Genomic DNA, 25,947 nt, shown 5'->3' with positions numbered 1-25,947 from the left:
AAAATAATATCAAAATAACAAAACCGATTTTGTTGAAATTTATTATTGCTTAAAATATACTACCATTTTTTCTTTGATAGTTGTTTAATGTTTCACATATATTTTGAAAAGTATTAGATATTTTTTACATTCAAGTAAACTCCGTCAAAATTGAAGATTGAATCATTTTCACTTCTCAGGTACATATATAATCATTAATTTGCTATTACGTATTCATGTTTAGTATTGTAGGTGTATATTTCCTTTTTATTTTTTCAATTTTTTCTCCGTCTTTCTCGATTTTTTTACGTTTTTTATAAGTTATAGTATATAGTACCATACATTTTATACAATTTAATACTCTTATACAGCATATAATTATATGTAAACAAGTCATAAATTTGTAATTGGAATATATTTTTCCGCGATAAAGAAATTATTATTATTAATATTGCTGTACGCCATGCAATTTATGGCGTTTCTATACCAATATTGGTACAAGCGGTTGAAATTTGTTTCTCAGAAATTTGTATAGAGTATTTTTTTTATAATTTATATCAGAATAACAACATATGACGTTACGATAAATAAAAGTAAACAATTATTTTAAAATATAAAATGTTATCCAGCGGTACGAGTTGTTATTGTACAGAATTGGTTATTTATACAGACGTAAATGGTTAATATCCGCATAAATTATTGGTTTTGGGCCAATTCTTGTTTAAAAGCTTACTTTTAATCACGTTTCCTTTTCCCACACTATCACGATAGCAAACAACAATTGACTTCTTAGTTCGCCTGCGGGAGCTATTCAAGGTGTATTGATTTCTCGCCAAAAGAAATTCTTGTAACCTTTTCTTATGTATAAGATTATCTAAAGGTTTCTAAATTTAGACAAAGATTTAGCCTTTTCGTAATCATTATATTTTATTCATAAGTTATCCATAAAAAGCAACATAAAATTATTATAAATACAAAACAAATGCATAAAAAAAAAATTCATAACTTAAAACAACACAATAATTTTCTTTTTATAATATTTATAGTATAGTTGTAATAATAATAATAGTAATAATTGTTTAATCATAATATATTTCACTTAAATTAATTTTTAATATTTTCACGACATCAAAACACGAAGAATATCTTAATAGTTTCAATAATAAAATACATTTGTGTAATGGTGTCCACAACGAATATATTCATATATCATAATATAATAGTATAATACATATAATTTATTTATGGAATAATAACATATATATTAATATAACAATAATAATTAATAATAGTTGTAATCGTTCTATTATAATATCATCATTTGGTCATAATATTACAGTTTATCGGGTAAAATAAAAAAAAAAAAAAAAATAATAACATTTTTCTAAATAAGTAATTTACATTTTCAGTTCAAACACCGATTGTTTAATTGTTATAAAAATGTTATGTATATTCCACGATATAATATGACATAACAATCCGATTGTTTCGATGCGAATCGATCGACGCAACCTCTCACTGCAGACGATTAAATAGTTAAGATTTTATATCACACATATGTATGTACATTATACAACTTGGAATTTTACAGACAAGTCTCAAAGTGGCCGCGTTGTCTGGGCTACCACTTTTCGCCCGCAAATATGGGCTTTCAAATGGTTGGTAGGTAACTTTATCGAATATTTAAATATTATTAGAATCTGTTTCATCGCTAATAACAACAATAATAATAATCGTTCCGCACTAGTGATCGCTGAAATATAATTATGAGTAATATCGAAGGACAATATTATCAGTGGGCGTGAAGACTTTATCCTTAAAACATTCGTGTGCGGAAGAGACGGGTCTGTATAATATTACACAATTGAATTCTGCGTTGTGTCAGAACCGATTCGCGTCACGGCAATCGCTCTGTACAATTTAAAATAACCTCTCTGCGCTCGACGATCGTACATCTGACGCACACGCATAATATTATATCATACGTTTTTGCGTATGTTTGCGCGTAAGTACACGTAAAATCATCCGTAGAAATATTACGTTAAATGTACCGAATCGCGATGTGCGAGAGGGACAGGACGTGAGAGGGCAGAGAGATAGTAGTGAGGGACGAGACAGTGGGCATTGAAAAACGACGGTAATCCCCGACGACTCCGCGTAGATTCGAATTTACGACGTACGTAATAATAACAATATTATGTACTTGTGTATTATAGTACGTCGAGCAATAATGTAGTGTATTCGTGCGTTATTCTCACGGGTGTACACACACCCACACTCACACCCACACCCACACACCCACCCGATAGTCGTATATCGGGTGGTGCAACGATGGTGATAATAATAATAATAATAATAATAATAATAATAACAACAGTAATAGCGATAGCGGTATTGCTAAGATCAAATTGTTTTTTATGGTATGGACGTCCGCATTTTGGTCACAAATCGTGTCTGGAGATAGGTATGTAGCGAGATATTATTATACAAGGCATACATATAAGCTGGGTAGGTATTATCTATAAAGTTTTGAGTAAAACGATAATGCGCGCAGGCGCCTTGTCCTGTCGAATTATACCAACAAGCACTGACGGAGCGTAGCAGTAACGCAGCCGGAAATTTCCCGTCGGCTGGGTTGATCCATAATATTAAAATAATATATTTTTTGTTTCGCGCCCATCCATCCCCGTGACACGACGCGGATCGACTATTTATTGATTTTTTTTTTCATTCTTTATCCTGTACAGGTGTCTAGTGTAAGTGACTATGATATTTTAATAATACAATATACAAGTTCGATTCAGTGATATTTATTTATTTCAGCCAAACATCGTAGCAAGAGAATTCGGTAGATACATTAAACTTGCAGATTTTAATTTTAATTTATTCTCAATGACATTTTTTTAATAATATTCGTGTTGTAGATCGAATGATATTCGCGTATTGCATGATTGCCCGAAACATAAAACATATACCTAACAGTTCAAACATGCGTATCGATGTCGAGTTGAAATATCGATATTATATTCTGGACAACTAAATTAATGTTATGGTGAATAATAATATCATTTTAATTAAAAGCCGTTGTGCCCATTCACCCTCATACTGGAATCGCACGTTAATATTTCAGTCTATAATAACTATTATGTAGTGCTTTTTTCACACATCAATGCGTCTCTAACGTAATTATGTTATATCATTATAATTATACGCTCATTAATTAATCAAAACCGATTAAGCCTATGTTCAAAAACTATAGCTGCTATGAACGACAACATTACCATACCGTACAATCGATGTGATATTCTAATTACAACTCATAATAATGAAATATGCTAATTTTTTTTTTTTCATCGACTGTTATCTCACTATAATACGATACAGTTTATATTTTATAAATTCTAAGTAATAATATTTTGATAAAAAAATGTGTGAACCGTTAAACACAAATAGTTTTAAGAATATAATATCCATAGCCTTTGACGAAATCACTATAGTATTAAAATAGTATTACTATCGTATTATACCATCGAATTCAATAGAGTTAACATTATTGTACAAAGTAGAAAATGCGTTTACCGTAAATATATTTTAAAAATATTGTCGTTATTACTGTTATTATTATTATTATTGTTGTTTCTATTACCACCGTTCTTACGGTACGCTAATTAATTAAGAAAAATATATCGTAAACGAGTTAGCTGTTGCTTGTTTTTAAACTTTGTGATTAGTTTTGTACATCTCTCAGTTTGAATAATGTACGAATTACGTGTTAACAAGTTGTATTTGAATTGTATCATTTATTCTATTGCCGTGTTTGTTTTCTCTTAGCTGAGTTTTCAAAAGAGTCTTATAGAGTTAATTGTATACTCCTGAGAGAAAATTTTATTTTACTGAAATCGAATGAAATATATTTAAGTATAATTTATTTATCAATCTTTGTAAATATTTCACAAACAAAATTAAACACGAACTTTTTCGATGGGATATTCATTTTTTTTTTTTGTGTAGATATCATATTATATAATTATTACATATTTTATCAGCGATTCTGAAATCATGTTTGATCAGATAATGTAATTTGATAGATCGTTTCAATCATTTTTAATTTTTTTGTTTAGTGTATTTTATTATTATAGCATCTTCTCCATTAGGGTATTGGCATTATCATAAGTAAAAAATAGCGCATAAGACTATTGAGATTAGCTATTATATATATATTTATAAATATTTTTTTTTATACAAATTATGGCCTATGTCATTATTAATAAATACAATGGTTATTTTGTTAATATTATCATAGAATAGATGAAAAATATGTTATTTATTCTGTGATAATATTATTGTATTGTAATAGGTTATTTTAATTCTGACCAATAGAAAGTTATTTTTGAGTGTTTTAATCACGCAATCGTACGACAATAAAATATATTTTGTTTTTCCGAAACGACAGATTAAATTATATTAATTTTTAAAAATAGAATTGCACATACGTCATGTACTTACCAAATACGGTATAAACGAAAATTGGATTCGTTTAATAGTGTGCTTCACACAATGTCATTTCACGTAGGTATCCGTAAGGTATCCGAATATAATATACGTACTAGGAAATCTTAATATTATTTAACGACCGCTACATCAATAGAAAATAAAACGTAGTATGAAAATTTTGCAGTACATTATTATAATGGTCTATAAATGGACAGGGTAAAATATCTCAAGCAGATTGATCGGTGCGGGAAAAAAAATCGCCCTGAACCGCATAATATAACGCATATATATTACATACATAGGCTCTCTCTATACATACACGTATATATATATAGGATGAGCACAATATTTTCTCGTTAACGGATGTAAAAATAATAAATTATCGCAGTGTGCTGATCTGCGTGGAGGTAAAATATACGATCCAAGACGTCTAGTCGAGAGGAAAAAAACTGGCGGGTTCGACATGGGAAAAAAAATAATAATAATAAACTTTCCTAGTCGTATAGAGGTGTTCCAGCTGCAAACGTAAAAACCAACAGATATGGACGTGGAATAAATCAAACTCGGCGTCGTCGTAGTACGATGGGGGAAAAAAATTGCTCTCGTTCCGTTGTCTCGCGTGCCGTTCAACCCTGTGGCGGTAACAGACGAGCGTTTGAAGTCTTTGGTTGTCGGGGGAGGGGGGGAGAAGGCGAGAGAGGCGTATATTATATAGTAATGCATTATAGAATATTGTCGTATTATATTTATATATATTTATTTTATTAATCGCCGAGAAGTGATTTCGATGACGGTAGTGGTGACACGTCTGACGCGATTTTTTTTTTTTTAAATATTTTATATACACACAGAGATTTGTAACTGAGAGATCGAGACAAGTAGAGCGAGAGAGAGAAAGAGAAAGAAAGAGAGCTTAATATATATGAATATATATATATAGAAAAAAAAAGGTATAGAGAAAAACGTTGAGTCGACCTTTACTGTCGTTGAAGTATTATTTTACGTTTTCGTGAGTAGACGTCTCTGAAGACGTTGTTTGCGTTTGTCGGCGGCGTCAGCAGTGGCTAATGGTGGCAGTGCTGCGTCAGCATCGCAACGGCCAGTAGGACGGCTACTATGAAAAGAGCTTTACTGCTCCTAGGATGAACCGACCCGGAAAGTGCCTCAGCGGCCGTCTCCACGCAGCTGTGAAACCGACTGTAGTCGAGCTCGGTGACGGCACAATAATGCGCTCGCCTGCATTCCAAATTGCAATCCTTGGGTTTCAACTGTCGCACCGAGTTGGCTTCTATATATCTGTAAACACGCCAAAAATATGATGCATTCAAATAAAAATTAAACACTATTTTGGACTTATCAATAAGTATTAATGATATTATACAGCCTTAAGCTTATGCGAATAGAATAGAAAGGTAAATATATTATATAGAACAATATAGGATTTCATATTTTAAATTTGAACTAAAGTTTACCTAAAAATAAAAATAAATAAAGGTTATAATATTCGTATATGTCCATTTAAAAACTTGGGCTATAATTAACGTATGTTCAATAAAAAATCTTAGACCAAAATTGTGCAGACATTTTTACTACGGAACTCAACTAGTAGCGATGAGAATAAACCGAGTAGAAGTAAAATACCGGCGTCGAACGCAGTTTGAATTTTCCATCGCAGTTCAACGCGTTTTAATTCAATCACCAGCTGCTAGAATACAAAATACTAAATTATCTTAATCAGACACGACATGATTTGGATGATTTAGGAGAGGTTATTGAAATATTTAGGTCAAATAATCACACTTTCGACCGTTTCGTTGTCTCTATTTTTTCAATAGACCTTTTTCTCGCCAACCATGTCAATAACAACGCAGTGATATCGAAAAAGAAAAAAATGTTAGTGGTCACCGGTGCACACCACACGTCGCGTTCAACTCAGTGGTGGTATAATAGTTGGGTTTCAGTAATTCGAATGTGGGGCGTGCTCGGTCAAAAACCGACATTTTTCCTTTTAAGCTAAAGCGTATAAATAACAACCGTGCTCACTATTCGACAAATGCAATCCTGCTAGTAGTGGTTTAACGCCGAAATATATTTTAGGATATAATTGTTTTTCTGCGATAAAAGTGTACGTTCAATAAATGTAACTGCGCAATCTAAAAGATAAATCACATTTTTTTTATCACGTTCGCGCACATAAGTTCTAAATATAGACTTAACGTCATATATTTTTAGATAATGATAATATCCAATGTACGTACTACATATTATGTAAATAAACATATAACTATGTACATAATAAATGAAACATTTAATCGCCATTACACCGAGTGACGGATCTTCATATTATATTTTGTGGAGTATCCTGTGGCCTGTCGGCCCCTAAAATTCAGTTAAACAACCAACAGAACGGGTAGGTATATTGACGGCAATATTAAAGCGTTAGCAGAAATGTAAATATTGTCTAACCCATTTCGATCTAGAATAATGGTTCTGCTACACGAGTATAATATTATACAGATAAAATAAATGATAATCTTTTCATTTCTGAAATCTTAATTATTATTCTAAAAATTGATGAGTAATATTATTAATGTATTAGTATCATGAATTCGAAAAAGATACTAAATGCGGGTAAAGGAAATTGAACGTGAGAACAAAATTTTAATCTGAGTTTTACACAAAATTAACTGAAAGCCGATAAATTTGAAGGTAAATGATTATTTATTTCAACGATCAAATATTATGTTGTTTGTAAACCGATATTAAATTATTTGTCAGAAAGTAATTGATGGAAAATTTATCAAATAGTTTGATCATTAACTAAGTCAAGCCTTTAAAACGTATAGGTAATTCCATAAGAAAAATAAATTTACACGAGTGTTACAGGATAGACAAGATAGAAATGTGTACCTCATTTTCGAAAAAACTTCGTAAAAGTTGACTTGTTATGTAATAAAATCCGATAATATACCTTATATGAAAAACAAAATATAGCGTTAAAAACGATAATCATACCGCGAACATAATTCAGGGAATAAAAAATTAAAAGAGTTAAATAATTATTTTATGTAGTCAATTTAATGTTAATCTTTATATATTATATATTTTTAATCGGATAGTATGATAATTTTTTGATTCATACATAAATTGCTTCTAGCAATTATATTAATATTTATCACGCGACAATGGACATTAAAATATGCATGTGTACCTACCGAACAAAAGGAGCCCAGCTAGATAGTTTTTCCCATTTTCCGCACACGATGTAAAAAATATGAATTCGAGCGCGAAATGATTCAGTAGCGCGTAAACTCCATATTATTATATTGTCATTATAATATTGTGAGACATGTTGTGCAATATTTTGTAGATATGTCGTATACTTAATTATTATCTGTGTTATAAAGTATACGGGTTTGATTTATTTAATTTATGTATTAAACACGAATATCTATCAACAAGTATTTAAGTACATTTTAAATACTCTCAGTTTTACTATATTACATACTTTTGTTTAAATATTTTTTTTCGAAATATAATAATATTAAAAATATTTGGTTATTTTATAAAATTAAACAACAACCGCAACAGAAATTCAATATTTTTTTATAAAATTTACCACTAATAATTTAGAATTAACAGTATATTTTAAATGTAATAAATATTCATATGGTGTAAGTAAATGGTAAATGATGCGATGATAGGTTTTAATTCAAATTTATCGTAAATAATATAAAACTTTTATCGATATAGTATGCTCTTTATAATAATTATGAATTTTAATATATTAATAGTAAAGTTGATAAATATTGGATATTGTTAGTTAATAACTAGTAAATAAATATAAACAACAATCAAGTGTACATCGTTATGTACATTTTATGTACTAAAATCATTAATTATTTTCAATTAGGAGATACGCACTGTTTTATAAGTTATTGACGACAATATTTAGGTATAAAAATCCTTAAACAATAAAATTTAAATAATTATATACGTATAATGAAAAAGAAGGCTTCTCCAAGTTAATATAATTTACCGATTTATTAAAATAATAATGTTTATGATTCGTCAAATGGGATGATATTTTTTAAAATTATTTTTATACAACTGATGACGCGAACAAAAGGTATCATTAGAGATTAGGAAAATAATAATATGAAATGGCAAAACGTAATACTATACTATCATGTCGTAGGCGGTTCTATTTTGATACCGTTACTACTAAAATGCAAATGATGACGATAAGTAGAGTCAATTGTAAATCAAATCAAAACGAGTCAATTGTGCATTGTCAATTGGGACATAGACGCAGAAGTGTTTCAAGTCATACATTTTAAAATAATATTTTGTCGTCGGGTATAATAAAATATGCGTGCTATCTTATTCTTTCACAAGTTCTTTTTAGAGTTTTCCGACATAATATTCTGCGTTCCATATCTCCTTATTTATACAATAATACGTATAAATTTCAAATTATTTTAAAAATGTGCCAATAAGGTGGTTTGAGATGATTTCCATTGCTAATATTCACTATTTATTTGTCGTTTGGACATTATAAACGAATTTTTGCAATGTACATAATGTTTTTTATTTGTTGATAACATTAGAAGTAAAACATGCAAATATAGTATTTTCAAAAATCGATGCGCGTATTTCGGAAATACCCACGAAGTTTTTGTTAACCGTTCTAGAAAATTGAATAATCGTTTAACAGTACATTTTGATCGATGCTTCTAATACCAACAACAATTTATAATTCCCCCCCCCCCCCCTAGATTTTGTGATGTGATTTTATTTTTCTCAATTAGCTTTGTCATTCGAAAACTTTTTTGGGTAATAGATATGTTTTTAGTGGTACCTATAATGGACGTTAAGTTCATATTTGTGGTATTTCTAGAGTTCTTCAATGTAAAGCTAATGTGATTTAAATAACTGACCTCCAAACTCAGTATAATTGATTTTGATTGCGGCGTGCTTGAGACCACTTATTACCCACAATATAGAGTTAGTATTAATTATAACTGTAGTAAAGTGAAATATGCAAAATTACAACAAGCCCATGCAAAGTTTGAACTATTGCTGTTAAAAAACATTTTTCAAAGTTCTCTGTATAATTTGAATATAAATATAAACTTGCAACAGGTATTATTAATTAACAGATAGCGTTCAGTTCTGACTTTATTTATTTAGTTTTAATAATTAAGTTATATAAGCAAATTATGTGCTTACTGAAATACTGTTTGTATAATTAAATCATTCTTATATTTAGTATTTATATCTTTGTTACTTATAATAATTAAACATAATTAACCTTGTGGTATGAATTATCATTAAACTTTTAGAAGAACCATTTTTCTATGATATTTATTTAGTCGTTTACAAACATTTGTTGTAATAAGTATAGTTTTTTTTTCTTAAAACAAAAATACGAATATTAAGTAACTCTTATACACTATATTATTTATTGTTGGTATGAGAAAAATATTTTTTAGTTAAGTTCATCATTTTATAGTTAAAAAAAAAAAAAAAAAAAAAAATAGCACTGGTTAAACTGTTCACAAAACCAAATTATACCGGGATTATGGGTGGATAATAATTACAACATAGATGTGTATTGCGAACTACATAACGTTGTGGACGTTCTAAGCCAAACCATCAACCACCGGGGAAAACAATTCGTACTTTTTTGTTTTTTTAGAATTCCTAAAACAAATATTAAAAGAGTGCACAAGGCTCTAGGGTAAATTTTAAATCTGGGAAAGTGGCCACCGTTGTCCCAAGGGTTGGTGATAAAAAAAAAAAAAAATGAATAAACCGAAAGTTTGTCTAACGAAAACCGTGTATATATCCTACTTAGAGATGTTGTTTGCGTTGAACATTTTTTGTCAAAAAACTAAAGACGTAGAGATAGGAAGAAGAAAGTAAAACGAAGCAATAGTAATAAGTGTCCCATACTTACGAGTTGTGAACCGTTGGTGACGTAAGTGAAGGGGACATAATGGTGAGAGGGGGGCAGTCAGCAGTAAGGTGGATTGTTTTGAAGTTTTTTTTTTGTTTTTAAGAACCATAAACAATAACTGAATTTCTGAACATACAAAGCCATTTCCATAAACAATGTTAAAGCAAACTTATATTGTCTGAAGCTTCTTAGCGTCTTTTGGTTTTTGATTACGTTGTTTTATATTAATTTATGTATTTTATTTTTTTACATAGTTTTGGTAACACCCATGTGTATATATACAATATATGTAATTTTTAACAAGTTACGAATTTCTTCTAAATGGTTGTTTACCACTTAATTTTTTTAGATTCTGAACGAAGTGATGAACGTATTAATTTTACAATGGTGTGTATTTTTTTGTTTTTTTGTGTATCTATGTACACTGTACAGCATAACTTGTCAAAATAATGCTATAATTTTAAGCTTCGGGGGTAGTTTCCGATGGAAAAGTGAATATCATTGGTGCATCATAGAGGTCATAAGTAAGAATTGTTCAACAATTTTCAAAAAAATCGATTTTTTATATGGTTGTAAATTTGTAAATTTGTAACTTAAAAACTAATCACTGTAACTACTTGAAATTTTCACTGAATGTTTATATATTAGTGTTATCTATACACGGTTAAATTTTCTGAATGTTTTGGCTTTTTTTGAGTTATATTAGACAACAGACATTTTTGGTTTTTCTAAGAATTTTTTTTTGATGTGTCGATAAAAAAATTTTGGGTGCCCAAAAAAAATTGAAAATGTAATATAATGTTCTTATACGAATGTTCTGATTGTAGTCAAACAAAAATAGTTACGTAAATCTATCAATTATGAATAATATTATAATTTATAATGAGTTGAATATGATATTAAACGAAAAATAAAAATACTTATAAAATATTGTAATAATTTAATTCGGCGGCCAGTGATATAATGTGATTTGTAGTTGATTATTCCAAGTTGAAATATTTTTCGTCCACTTTTTTTTTTTTACAATGCACTGTTGAAGTCGTAATAGTACGATAACTCTTCAGTTTTCACTTTATTGGGTTTACATTGCATTCAAAGTACTCGTAGTGCAAACACTTTGATTCATTATTCACACTCTCGATGTAATTTTATTTATATACGTTTAGAAAACACACAACGACTTTTAAATTTCTAGTCTCTTTTAAAAAATATTATATCATATTTTTACACATACTGCGTTGGTGTATAATAATTGTGTATACATGTTACAAGTTACAATAACCATAGATGACGGCGTAAATGTGCACATTTATCATTACAATATTATAACGTATCTATAATAATATTATATTGTAAGAAACTTTGAATTCAATTTTATTGAGTTAAGATTTTCAATTTAAATAGGTCAAGTATGCAATTTAAAATTAAATTCACCATCCTACGGTAAGAAAGTTAAACGTGACTACACTATGCATGTATAACGTAGTTTGTCAAAACTTTTGTGCGCATTGTCTGGCTTTTTCGACGATGACTACAAAAGGAAAGCGTAAGTATTCATCGACCCAACGCGCTCACGTTTGATGTGATATTATATAACATATAAATATTTTAGTATTTTGACAAATGTATAGGTACAGTGTGATTTACCATACATACTGATTCCTTTTTATATATACATTAAAAAATGCAGTTATTAAAAATTTGATTTTCGTAATTTTGAAGTATACATAACGAACATAATATTTTAAAACTATTCATTAGTACAATATTAAATATAATTCTATGGGTGAAACAAAATTTTTCAAATGATAGCTAACCTTCCCAACTGTAAATTATTTAATGAATAATTTTTTGGATAATGTTGATGTATCAGTATAGAAATTAAAATTAACAGTTCTTGAATTGTTTAATTTTATGTACTAAAAATAATAGTTACCTATGTAACAATGAGCTAGGATAACATGGGATGATGGTTTTTTTAAAACGTGTTTTGGGAGATAGAAGAGACTCAATATTTTCTCCACACTTAAGTCCAATATAAAAACAAAGAATTTCCATTTAACTAACGTATTTTATAAATAAAGTAAACAACAATAAACCATCTTCAATGTTCATGGGATTTACTGATTATTTGTACACTCTTTTATTTCAATGCCATATTATAATAGTATAAATATTATCATCGAAGGAAATTCAAAATGCTTCTGTCTGTTGTATTCCAGTGCCTACACAACATTATAATTATTATTTAATGTTGATTTCGAATTCAGTTACGAGTTCTTATATTTTGATAAGTGATCGAACATTATTAATAAATTAAAAATTACAATAGGTATTCTACTATGATGATTTATATTTTATCAAAGAGTAAAAAAAAAAAATACACAGATGCAAAAAAATAGTCTATATCTTTGCTATTTATTGACTTTGGATAGTAATTTAAAAGTCAAAAAAAATAAAACTAAAGTTATTTCTTCGTCGGCGTACATTATGAAGGAGGTTACAAAAGCCAAGACAGAGATATTTTATTCGTGTTCAGAGTTTTTCACAAACGTATAATCGCATAACTCTTTCAAACCATACAGTTTTTTTTTCGAGTAAATAATATAATATAGAAAATGCTGGTATATAACTATTTTTTTCTCAAAACGAATGTACGATAAAACTTTTGAGTATTAGGAAAAAAATTTGTTAGATTTAAATTTTTTAACTTTTCTGATAAAAATATTATAAGTACGAACAATATACTTTATTATGTCTCTGGTGGTAAATAAAGAGATAGAAATGTTGGCGTTGTTCGGGACTATATCAAATTTATACTCAGTTCCACAAGGTTTTCACTTTTCTGTCGTAATAATGTTACGGTGTATGATGTGCGATTAGTGACCCAATAGAATATTATGCATAGTCTATTTAATAACGACTTAGATCGCATGTTGGTTGAATGCCAACGGTTATTATGTAGGATCAGAGTTTGGCAGATTTAATACAATAATGGTATTGCATGGAGAGTCGAGTACGCGAATACGAGTAGGTCAATAAGGTATTACAGTTAGCGTAAATTGTCAATCGGCTACAAGATTACAATAATAATATGAGAACATTTGTGTTTATACCGTTAATACCATTTACCAAAATAGAATAAAATGATATTATTAAAATAATAATAATAATATTGTATGAAAACCCACGTTTTTGAATTGAAATTTATTCCGCGATATTATTTTTTGTTCAAAATAGGGAAAGGTAACGATTTATTGTTAATATTTCAAAAATTAAATATTAATACTTAGATGATTCGATTGAATGTTTTTATTTAAATGTATTAAACTCTTCTTTAGAACTCAATACGTTCAGGAAGTTTTGATTAATGATGACAACGAATATTGTTTGATGTACATATTATTATTATTTGAGTTGTCATAGGATAAGTAAAAATTTTTTTTAGACAGTTGATTGTACAATTTTTTACTTTCATAAACAATATAACATAATATAATTTAATATATTTATTTAATATTTATATACATATAAGATATTACATAGTATCGAACATTTATTTCGTTCGAGTGCACAATGCACATACCCACTAAACTTAAAGGGTTGAAGTGTTTTTTTTTGTTATTGTTGGAATAGCGTGTATAATATTGTATAAAAAAATATTAAGCGGGGAAAAAAACCAAATAAAACAAAAAAACTCATACCTTTATTTATTTTTATCACCATTGAAAGTTTTCATCCAGTGGCGCCCGCGTAACTTAGTAGGTAGACATTAATATGTACGCGAATGAATGACGAAAACACGTGTCCTTATAATATATATATTTTTTACAATGTACGAGCATTATGTATCTACAAGACTTTAGATGGCACAATAGCGATGGAGTTTTATTTTTATTTTTATACATTACTCATCATGAAAATACGATTCGAACACAAGCAAAAACCTTTTAAAAAGAATTTTGAAGAAGCTGCAGATACATTATATTATCGGATCGATATTTAAACATACTTTTTTCAACACATTTTTATTATTTACACATAATAAATTACGATATCGACCACAAAATCAGCCCCTAACGCAGATCTATAGTATACACACACCGTAAATAGGTATGAGTACAATTCAGGACTTGACACGTACGGGTCGTTTAATGTATTTAGGTCAGCGACGTTGCATTACGGTTTTGAGCAGTGCCCAAAACCGTTTCCACGGCAAAGTAGCGGGTGGGGATTGGATGAGCAAGGAAAAGTCGGTGATTACCTGAATGCGATTATAATCGTCATGCATAATATGTGTGCCTACAGAAAAAACGTGACAAAATGAAAACCTTTTAGTGTTTATCATTTAGTATTACCTACGCGTTATCATCTGCAGCAGTTGAGCTTAATTGCAATATCTTTAAACACTATGACGCTAATTTTATATTATGTATATTGTGATGTACCTGTCGAACTGCACCGACTCGTCGTCCTGAAATGTTTCGGCGATCGCGTGCAGAGATCTAGGTGTGATTTCGTGGAGTCCGTAGTAGTGCGTTAGGTTGTACTCGATTCTCCAGTCGTCCGGGTCGCCGTTAGGCGAAGACTCCAGATCGATATAGTACTGTGTGTAGTCTATAATCTGAATCAAAAAAAAATAATGTCCATAATACTATAATGACTTGTACGAATTACGAGATATAATACAAATACTTATAACGATATTATACGGGTTAGGTTATAATTTGGAAACCATTGATAACTTCAAAAACAATTTTAAGTGAAAAAGTAACAAATAAATAACACCAAATGAGTTCGGGACGCAATTTTCAAAAAGATACGTTTACTTGACTTGGTGCGGTACGTAGTTCGTGTGCATCGGGTTATTCACCAGTCGTCTTCACCCAAAATCACATTTACTACCATAGCGTAATATATTAAAATTCAAATATTTAACTAAATATGTATTTAAATATAATTTTTTAAATGTTTATATCTTTCGTGTCACATAAGAAGTACCCTGCGATAATACTTGTATGTTTTAAAATATTGTCTTAACTCAAACTCAAACGTAAACATCAAAAAAATTTACATAAATAATCAAAAATGAAAATGGTAGTAACCATTAAGCACAGTTCGTAAGTAATTTTGTACTATATATTATAATATACGTATCTGGTCCCGTGGCTCAAAATACCGATTGAAAAATCAAAAATGTTTAAAGAATAATCATGGTTTTCAATAATTCCGTAAAAAAACGACGGTTTTCTTGTAAAAACGAAAAGTCGCTCTAACAGAATCAACACGATAATCGTAAAATATCTTAAATATCACCATCGACACCATAACATGTTTACAAGTGCAAAATTTGCTTGAGAATATACTTACATGGCCCGTGTTTGTGTTGAATTTGTATAGTCTCAAGCCAGGATTGTTGGACACGCCGGGAGACTTGTTAGGCGTCAATGACGGCGCTACCATCATCCACGACACTGGTTTTTCTGAAACATAAATTGCAGAAATACATTTGATTAAAGTTCATTTCCGACAAGATAAAGAAAAATAAATGACTGACAAACAATGAATATAGTTCAGATGATAAGTCGATATTATAATACAAGCGCTTCTTGTATGTAACCACGCCAAACGCGTAGCGAATAGATTTGTTTTCGTATCGTTCAAGAGTGTCTGATTTAATTCTATACTCGTGGTCATCGTACAAGACGTGCAAAAATCTGTTCGATAATACTTATTACATCATGTAACAATGAATACAATAATTCTTTAAACATAAAAGTATAGATCAGTGGTGGACCTAGGATTTTGTTTTTTTGGGGGAGGGCCTCAATATTTTTTACATTAGTACATATTTTTATAAAAACACTTATATTAATATTATGGTATTTTAAAATATATTATTATACGGCCATGGCGAGGCAGTCCCCTTTGGCCCCCTCCTCAAATCTGCCACTGGTGGTATAGAGATATTGTATTGTGTCTCAATCAAATGTATTACAATTTTATATAATAAGGACGATAGCATTAATATATATGTAAAAAAAAGCAATTCATTGAAATCCAAACTCTAATAAAGTATATTATTATAATATGTTACATCACTGGAACCTAATTATCGTAACAATACATGTTCGTAATTAATTTAATATAATATAACCTATTGGTTATTTGTAATTTAACAATGCATAAACTAAGAAATGTATAATATAAATGCAAGAATTAGTATAAAAGTGTTCAGTAATAAATAATAGTTATATAAATAATATAAAATATTAAAATGTTAAGTATAAAACAGGTAGGTAATAAAAACACATAGACACATTAATATAAAATTAATGCCTTCCCAGTTTAATAGTTCCTGTTTCTCTATAGATGTTTGCGGCGATTAAATTTTTATGTACAGAGGGAAATTGATTGTATATTAAATATAATATCATCTATATTAATATTTCATATGGTTTATTAAATTACACAATAATGAAATATTAAAACCTTCCCACAAAAATTTGATTAAATATAAACTGTTATCATAGGTAGAACGCAATGGTACGATGACAACTCCCTGATGAGTACTTGACACAAACTGAGCCCAACGACGAACGTTTTAAAGTTTTATCTTCCACCTCTTATATAATACCTACGAGTTATACAATAATATCTCGTGACGTCATAGTAGTCACGTGACATCACGTTTCCAACAACAGTTTGGGCATATTTTATTTTTTTTATAGGGGTTTTTATTTTTATAAATAGTTTTGAATTAAAAAAATAAAACCACATTTATTTTTTGTCGAAGTTTTTATAGTTGCATTTCTGTATTTAAATATAAGTATATCTACTGATTCCTTTATTAAAAACTATAGTAAACGCTGAATTTAGCGATCACAGTGGTAATTATTAATAATAAGGAATTTATTATGTAACCAATTTCTGCATTATTAGTTTTTATAATACCTATGTATAATAAAATATGTGTTATGGGTGAAGGAAATCGCCACAGTTTCAAATTATTGGAACAATTTTTGATCCATGTCTTATTATTCATTTATTTAATAGACATCTATGACGGGTGATAGAAAACAGTACAATATAATAAGAACCCCTAGTTCCATTGTGTGCCACTGGTATCGTTGAAGACAAAGTTTACTTTTCGTGAACTCGACTATAATTTAGACGTAACACTAAATACTAATTAAAAATCATTGATCTACACCATTTAAGATTTTAAAGGTTAAATTAAAATTTTTACCCCGTTATTAGGTTGAAGATATTCTTACTTCTAAGAATTTAAAAAGCTTGTGTAACTTACTATACAGAGAAATGTGAATATGTATTCAACATGTAATATACATACATAAAAATGAAGACGTTTTTATGAAAAATTCATTGAATATATTATTTCACAAAATAGATTACTAAGATACTAAGACAACAAATACAAAACCCGTTATTGTTATCATCATAAATTTAAATTTAAATATACTAAGATTAAACACGAGTCAGGACTTAGGACCACTGATGTCTACAATTATTGATTTGAAAAATAAAGTCATATAAATGTATGTTTTTAAGTTCAATGAAGTTTTTATTATTATTATTTTTGCTTTATGAACCTTTAAGACAAGTATTCTTTAAAAAATAGATTGAATTTTAAAATAATATTTCCTATTATTATTAAACTATATTATGAAACTATGAGAAATTTCTTTTGTTGTACGAATACTTCAACAAAATATAAAATAAGCTAATACATGACATAGTCAATAAAATAATTTAAATAATTCAATTCTATATTACTTTACATAATTTTAACATAAACAGAATCTTGTTTCATAAATTTACCAACAAAAAGCTTATCGAAAATTAGATATGCTAAAATTAATTTCTAAGTATGTTTAATAATTTAATACGTAATATACATATTATATCGATTATAATCTTAGTTTAAGAAGCATTTCCCAAAGTACGTAACATAATAACATAATAACATTATCGTGAATTAATATATTATATACTTCACGTCGAAAAAGGTAAAACAAACCTTATCTTAAAATGTTGTATTTTTTACGTGGTTCATATTATTAAACATTTAAATATTACATAAAATGACTAATTTTATTCGTTAGATTATAATGTTAAGTTGTTCGGTGTATCTGTAAAGTGCGTGTTTTGCACTCATTGAGCAAGTCAAAATATATTTTGATAATTAAATTGAAGGTATACAGTATACACACCTTTAATATAGTAAATTTAATTTAGTGTCATCCCCAAAAGTTTGCTTTTCTTCTTTCACATTTCAAAGGCGTTAGAACTTTTTTATTTTAAACTTTACCCTTTAATGTTTGTAATGTGATAAGTAATAATTTTGTCCAACAGTTGTGTAGTTATATTGTTTATATATTACTTTGATGTACTTTTACATAATTTAAAAGTATATATTTTCTAACCTAAAGGTATATTTAATATTTAACACAATAGGTGTACTATATGTACATATTTTTAATACATACCACATTGTACCCTATCAAACAATATTTTAGATCTCGAGAGGAAAGATTAATGTATTTTTTTGTGTATGTATATACTCGATAAGTAGTCGATAAAATGTTTCTATTTTAAACGTCGAGGGTGATTTCGGATGGAAAATTGAATCTCATTTATTTTTAAAAAGGTCAAAATCAAAAATTCCTAATATTTTTCGAAATAACTACGGAATAAAAATATAAAGGGAAATGGAAATTTTCATAAAAGTCGATTTTGTTTTTTTTTTTGTGCACCCAACTCAAAACAAATAACCAACCATTAATACTTGATATTTTTTCAAAATAGTTAAATGAATATTTTTATGTATGATAAAATGTTTAAACTGTCGACTATTTTTGAGCTATTTATATTTACTTGCAATTAAAATTATTTTAATAAATGTTTGCGATAAATTATTTGTTATATAAAAATATTGAAAATTAAATACAAAGTTGCAAAAAATTAATTATTTATTCATAAATCCATAAACATCAAAATTTATATTCACAATATTTATTAGATAAAGTTTAAATTTAGAATTAAGAATTTAACAAATAAAATGCGTAGGTAGTATCACAAAAATGTTAAAATTATTTTGTAGTTAAAGATGCATAAACTTTTTTTTTATATCGAACATTTGATTTAACTGGGAGGTTTTTCTGTATGTTTTTAAACTTGAACTAAAAAAAAAAAATCATACCGGAAAGTGAAATTAAATTCTTATGAGTGTTTGAAGTATGTACGTCATTGCATTCGGAGCCTCTAAGTAACAATTTCACCTCAAACAATTTTTGATATTTAATTGTAATTAAAAAACGAATAACCGTATGATTTATTCACATGGCTGCGTGAGTGTGTAGTGTGATAATGTATCAGCTACCAATAATGAATATGTGACGGTTGAGTGATTAAATTATTCTTTATTGAACAAAAAAAAATAAATAGACAAAAAATGATATGACTCTGAACTTGACGGAATAGAATTGGGTTTAAAAGAATACATTGACTACGAATGCAAACGATCCCTTGTGAACGCAAAGGTGTAGTCGTGAACACTCACGAAAAACATGTGTAGAATAATGTGCATTAACCGTCGGCCAGCTTCTAATATTCATTAGGGAGGAGGGAGAAATCTGCTAATTTGCAATTTTTAGGCCCAAGAGTTATCACGTACTCCAATGTGTTTCCAATGACGTACGATATTGCGTAATGAGTTTAATAAAAAAAACGTATATTAGGATATTATATTATTTAAATAACTATATCCGACACGTAGATAGAAACTCATCGAGACTTTGATCAAACGTTAAAACGGTAATTTTTTATATATGATACAATTTTCAAAATATTTAGTCTCTTTTTAAGTTATTCAGGCATTCGAAATTTTAAATTTTAGATTCTGAGCAGGATGAACGAATGAATGCATTGATTTTATCAAGGTGTTTTTTTTGTGCATAAGCGCACAAGATGTTCTATAGTCACAAATCACAATATATTTTTATTCGCGTTGAAAGTTCACATTTTGATAAAAGTTATGAAATTTGAGAAAACTAGAAAATTATTTTGTTGTTAGAACTTTATAAATATGTTAGTTTTTTTACCTAAAAATTAAAAATGTAATTTTAGATTTTTTATTAGTTTTTCAACCACTATATTAAATATTATATGAAAAAAATTCTACTGGAAAGCCAATTCAATTTTTTTATTGTATTAAAAAAAAATTAACAATAGATATTTAAAATTTTCATCACATGTTTATACTTATTATGCTTATTATCATTTTCATTAAGCGGATAAAAATTTAATTTTTTAAACTCTTTTTGAGTTAATTATGGACATGAGATATTTAAATTTTTTTCTTTAAATACCAATCAAAAATTATTTGCTGAGTCTTGAAAATTTAATAAAGATTACAAAAAAGGTGTTATTTTTATATCTGTATATAAATATTAAAAAATATATTGGCACAATTTTTTTTTATATGCATTTGAAGTTAATGTTAATTTAAGTTAATGAAAAAATAATGATGAAATTCTTCAAAATTTCAAAAAAAAAAAAAAATCAAATTATCTTGTAGTTTAAAATTCATAAAACTTTTTTTTTATATTTAAGTTAGAAAAATTTAATACAAAATAAGTAATTAATACTGAAATCATAAAATCTAAAAAATGTATAAAGACAATTATATTTTATAGACATTTTAAGTTCCAATTTTTACGAAATTACTCATTAAAACGATAAATAACGATATGTTAATTATTTTGTTATAATTAAAAAATATTATTCGTAGGAACTTAAACTTTTATGTATTTTTATTATTATGGATTTTACTATACGCAATAACATATTCGATTTATAATATTATTTATTTATAGGTACTATAATTCTATTTTTAGTATCTACGGTATTTATAAAAATATATTATTAGATTTTGTGTTATATAAATTGATATAATATGCTATTAAACTGTAAATATTTATTATTACAATAATTAAACACTAATATTATTTCTGGAGAAAATTAAATCAATACTGAAAATAAATAAATGCATTTTATAGCTTTATCGAAAAAAATATCATTTGATGATATTGGCTGGTATTACTTTTCCACTCAGAATCTTATTTCGTATAATAATGATAAATCGTTGAATTAAAATTGAACACACCTATAATAATGATTTATTCGACACATAATGTACAACTGAACCTATTTGCCTACTTTTTTTTGTTATATTTTTAAAAATGTGAAAACAATTTCTTTCATTCGGTCAAAATGCTTGACAATTTAATATGAAATTCTACAAAAGTTGTTTTTATGGATTTAAATGTTTAAAACTAATAAGTATATTTTTTTTTATAAATATTTGAATTTGAACAAAAAAAAAATCCGACAAAATTTGCCAAAATCAAGAAGTTAAAAATGTATAAAACGTACCACTTTTATGGCTAAGACTAAATAACTGAATACAAAGTTCTTCATAATTAGTTTATACTGAAAATTAAAAATCTATTTATTCATTTTTTTTTAACAAAAAAAGTCAGTTTAAGTTTAAATACGTAATAAACTATGAATAATGATAGCACTATTTTTTTAAAGATCAAACATATTATTTGTTGTGACATAAAAGTTTTGCTTAGGTATATAATTATATTCCATACATAATAATATAATGGTATTTAAAAATGCAATGTTTTAGGTAAAAATTAGTTAAACCTTCTGCAATACTTTTAATAAAACTATCATGAAATATACTAAGTAATATCCCAGGTCGTATTCACTCATAATCGTTTTTCGTACATAATATATAATTGTATTTAAACAATTGAACACATACATCACAAAGTCCCACTATTTACCTATCAAACATCAGAACGATATTTCCTTGTCTATTTTGTACAGACATTTTTAGTTTGGCTATACAAGATAAAAAAAAAATATTAACAATAATTTAAAATTTTGGCTAAGATGTTTAGTTGAGACTTGAGCTAATAATATTATTATATATATTTTTTTTAATAGACAATTTTTTTTTGAAATTGATATTCAATATAAGTTATATATTTTTTCCCCAGTTGTTTTGGAATTCTCTAGCATTAAAAAAGAACTGTGAAGAAATTAAAATCATCACTTCTTTACCAGTCTTGAACTTTGATACAATAGTAGTTGACGATCTATAGTCTACTCACACTCAAAGAGATGCTCAAACGCCAATTGAATTGATAAATGTAATTGGACAACAGTTGTAGAATAACACGACGTAACATCGAAAAATAATGTCACAACGTCATATTGACACCTTCAAAGTAGTGTACTCACAATAGAATCCGTATGATGCAGTAATGCATTTGACATTTTGAAGTGTTTGAACATTAAGAGGAGGTGATAAAGATTATCTTGATACGGATCACTCTCCACAGATGTGTCACATCAATAGAATTCTATGATTTATAATTTTTAACGTTGTTTTATTATTTTTTAAATTCTTATTTAATGTTGTTTTATAATATGGTATTTTTATACACATACAGTTAAAAAGCGAATTCTTATTTAAACTCAACCTCCTATACCCCCCTACCAAAAATTCGCAATTGTGTAAAGTCCGATATTGGTTCATTTGCATCTCCCATATACAAACGTGATATTATTTTACATAGTGGGTTATATTTATAATCGACTGTGTGGGTTGGGGGGGGGTTGAGAGAGAGTTAGCGTGTCAGCGTTCGTTTCATGGGCATACGCCGACTTCATAACCAAATTTCCCTAATCAGCTAATCGATATCTGCATTGTATAATAATATTATATACGCTTGAAATAAAATCGGTATGCCTGCGAGATCCATCTGCATGATGTTAATAATTTGGTATTTATATAATATTATATTATGATGTACTTGCGAATAGCTGCCGCCCTCGAATAGTAATGAAATATGCGTTACCTCAATAAAGATGCACATTAGTTTATAATTATACTGTAAACTGGTTAAAATAATAGTTTACTAGCCAGATCTATATTATTGACAAACTTTCATTATCTAAAAAGTATTAAAGTTTTTGATACGAGTATTATATCTTTTAAATATTTGGAAATCATAACCACATAACGTTTTTGAAAAAATAAAATAATTTTAATTTTAATTTTTATCGTTATAATTATTCAATTTCTTTTCCTTTATTTTTGAATGATAGCATATCGTTTTACTATCATATTTCAAAGTAGAATATTATTTTCTATGAACTTACAAAAACTGTATATCTAAAGAGTAGTTAATTAGTTTTAAGTATTTAAAGTTTATTGGACTTTCAAAGGGACGTCCTAAAAAATGTGGGTAGACTACTCTGATCGTACCTATTAACTTTAAATATTTATAAGTTATAACTAATTAAAATCATTGCTTCTGAAAAAATATTTAGAGACGGTGAGGGATCAAAAGAAATTCCAATTTTTTTCAACATTTCACGAGTGTAAAATATTTTATAATTATTCTTGAAGTATGTTACAGTATTGATTGTATTTAATCAAATATTATCTTGAAAACTAATATAATAGTTCGAATATAGTTGACATAGATTCATACGTCGTTGTAATGTTTTTCCGATTCATAAAGAGAAAAAAAGCATATATTAATGACGTGAATACGTGATACTTTAAATAAAAATAAAACATTATTTTATCGACGTCTTTCGGGGAGAAATGGAGAAATGGGCGGATTACACGAATAATACACCAGAGCGATTATGTTAATAATATGGTCGGAACGTTTTTTTTTTACGTACCTTATAATTAAATATCAGTGATTCAATAATAAAATCGCGATTACAATATTGTCTACTCACCGCCTCGTTGACCCTAAGTACAAAATATGTACAATACTGTAATGATATAATACTTTCATGTCGAATCTTTTATTACTACATGATTCATTTTTCCAGCAGATTAATTAGTCGATTGAAAATATATTTAATATTTATATACGTGGTTTTATAAGTCATTACAATACACTATTAAAAATTGATTAATTGTACTTCATTATTACAACTTATTGTTCGAATAGTTCTAAAAAAACCATAAAACATTTGCCGATATAACGAGTAGATGTAATGTTAAATTAATGATCACCCTGTGTAATATGCTCGAGTTTTACTTATAGCCGAGGTAGGTTATCATCGCATTAAGTGTTTTTAGGTATACTTTCAGTTAGGTGAATCGAGAGGATTTAAAAGATTAAAAAAAATCGTTTAATATTTTTGGCATGGTAAACGTAGCAAACATCACTCGACAAGATGATGCGATATTTCATTAAATAAGATTTTTATACTCACTGTTATGGTCGTAGACGATTCGGAACGTGTCGGAGTGCAGATGACCGCAAAACTGTCCAACAATAATGTTTGCAAACTTCCGGATCATTTCCAAATAGTTTGCACTGTAATCGTCTTTGAACGTAGGTGCCTCGTCCTGGTCTCTTTCGTTGGCTCCCGGGCACATATGGCTCACCAGATACACCTGCGAATTGTTCAAATAATAGACTACATTGATAGAACGAACATACATACAGACTGGGATAGGTGCAAGATATCAAAATATTGTCGTACACTTTGGGGTCTTAATAGCATTTCGGATCTACGATCGAGTGAAATGCGAAAGGCCATCGTGTAATCAAGTATTATAGTTTTTAATTTTCTTTTCTAGTCGGTAATCGTGTTTCACGGAAAGTTTAATTCTATCATAGATAATATATAATAATTTATATATAGATGCACTTTTACCGCAAAAACTACAATAATTTTGAAACGCAATGTAAAAACTTCAATTTTACGATTAGCGTTCAACGAGTTCGATCAAAAAATTTGATCACGATTTTCATTAAAAGGAAAATATGCGAGCATCGTGACGATAAAAGTTTGACGATAAACTTACTCATATGCTTGATATGAAATTTGTGTGGGTATTAACAAATAACATGCAATATGATGTTTTTCATTTCAAACATATATAAAGGTCTAACAGTATGACTTTGTCTTTGATAAAATACATTTAAGGTGCAGCAATAGTGTATATTATTATGTTTAATTTAAAATATACATTGCGTATTTTTAAGGCGTATATTTGAAAAATTCAGTTCGATGAAAAGATATTGAACGAACCCATAAACGTCAGTCTTATTATAACGATGTTGCGTTTCATACGTATACGTTATTTTTATAATAATTGTGAACCACGTAGGTTTTATCAGAATAATCAATAATCTTATAACTTTTCTGCTACAATACTGGAGTAAATGACTAATAAATTACTGGTAATATTTTTTTTTGTGCTTAAACATTTTGTGAGCATCATACTGTTGACTGAAGACTTTTGAGAAAAGATTTTGTATTGTAATATTATTAAGTTTAACAATTTTTAATTTCAATTTCATAACTTGTTTTGTTTGATTTCTTCTCAATTATAATAATCATTAATATTGAATTATTTTTAATATTAATATTGT

General features: G+C 27.9%; 1 protein-coding gene across 2 annotated transcripts in view; it reads right to left on the bottom strand.

The window, feature by feature from the left end:
• Positions 1–1,326: 1,326 nt before the first annotated feature.
• The window catches only part of LOC114119635 (acid sphingomyelinase-like phosphodiesterase 3a), a 209,323-nt gene continuing 184,702 nt past the window's right edge, over positions 1,327–25,947 (bottom strand). For both annotated transcript variants that reach the window (XM_050198775.1, XM_050198776.1), the window contains 4 exons: positions 24,779–24,962; positions 15,806–15,918; positions 14,884–15,059; positions 1,327–5,769 (listed from right to left, as the gene is read on the bottom strand). In XM_050198775.1, coding sequence (XP_050054732.1) covers positions 5,538–5,769; positions 14,884–15,059; positions 15,806–15,918; positions 24,779–24,962 — 705 coding nt within the window. In that variant the 3' untranslated portion in view covers positions 1,327–5,537. The remainder of the gene's footprint in view (positions 5,770–14,883; positions 15,060–15,805; positions 15,919–24,778; positions 24,963–25,947) is intronic.

This window comes from Aphis gossypii, chromosome 1, assembly GCF_020184175.1.
Source record: "Aphis gossypii isolate Hap1 chromosome 1, ASM2018417v2, whole genome shotgun sequence".
Classification (NCBI taxonomy): Eukaryota; Metazoa; Arthropoda; class Insecta; order Hemiptera; family Aphididae; genus Aphis; species Aphis gossypii.
The sequence above is the reverse complement of the archived record's forward strand: the minus strand, read 5'-3'. Positions and strand labels throughout refer to the sequence as shown.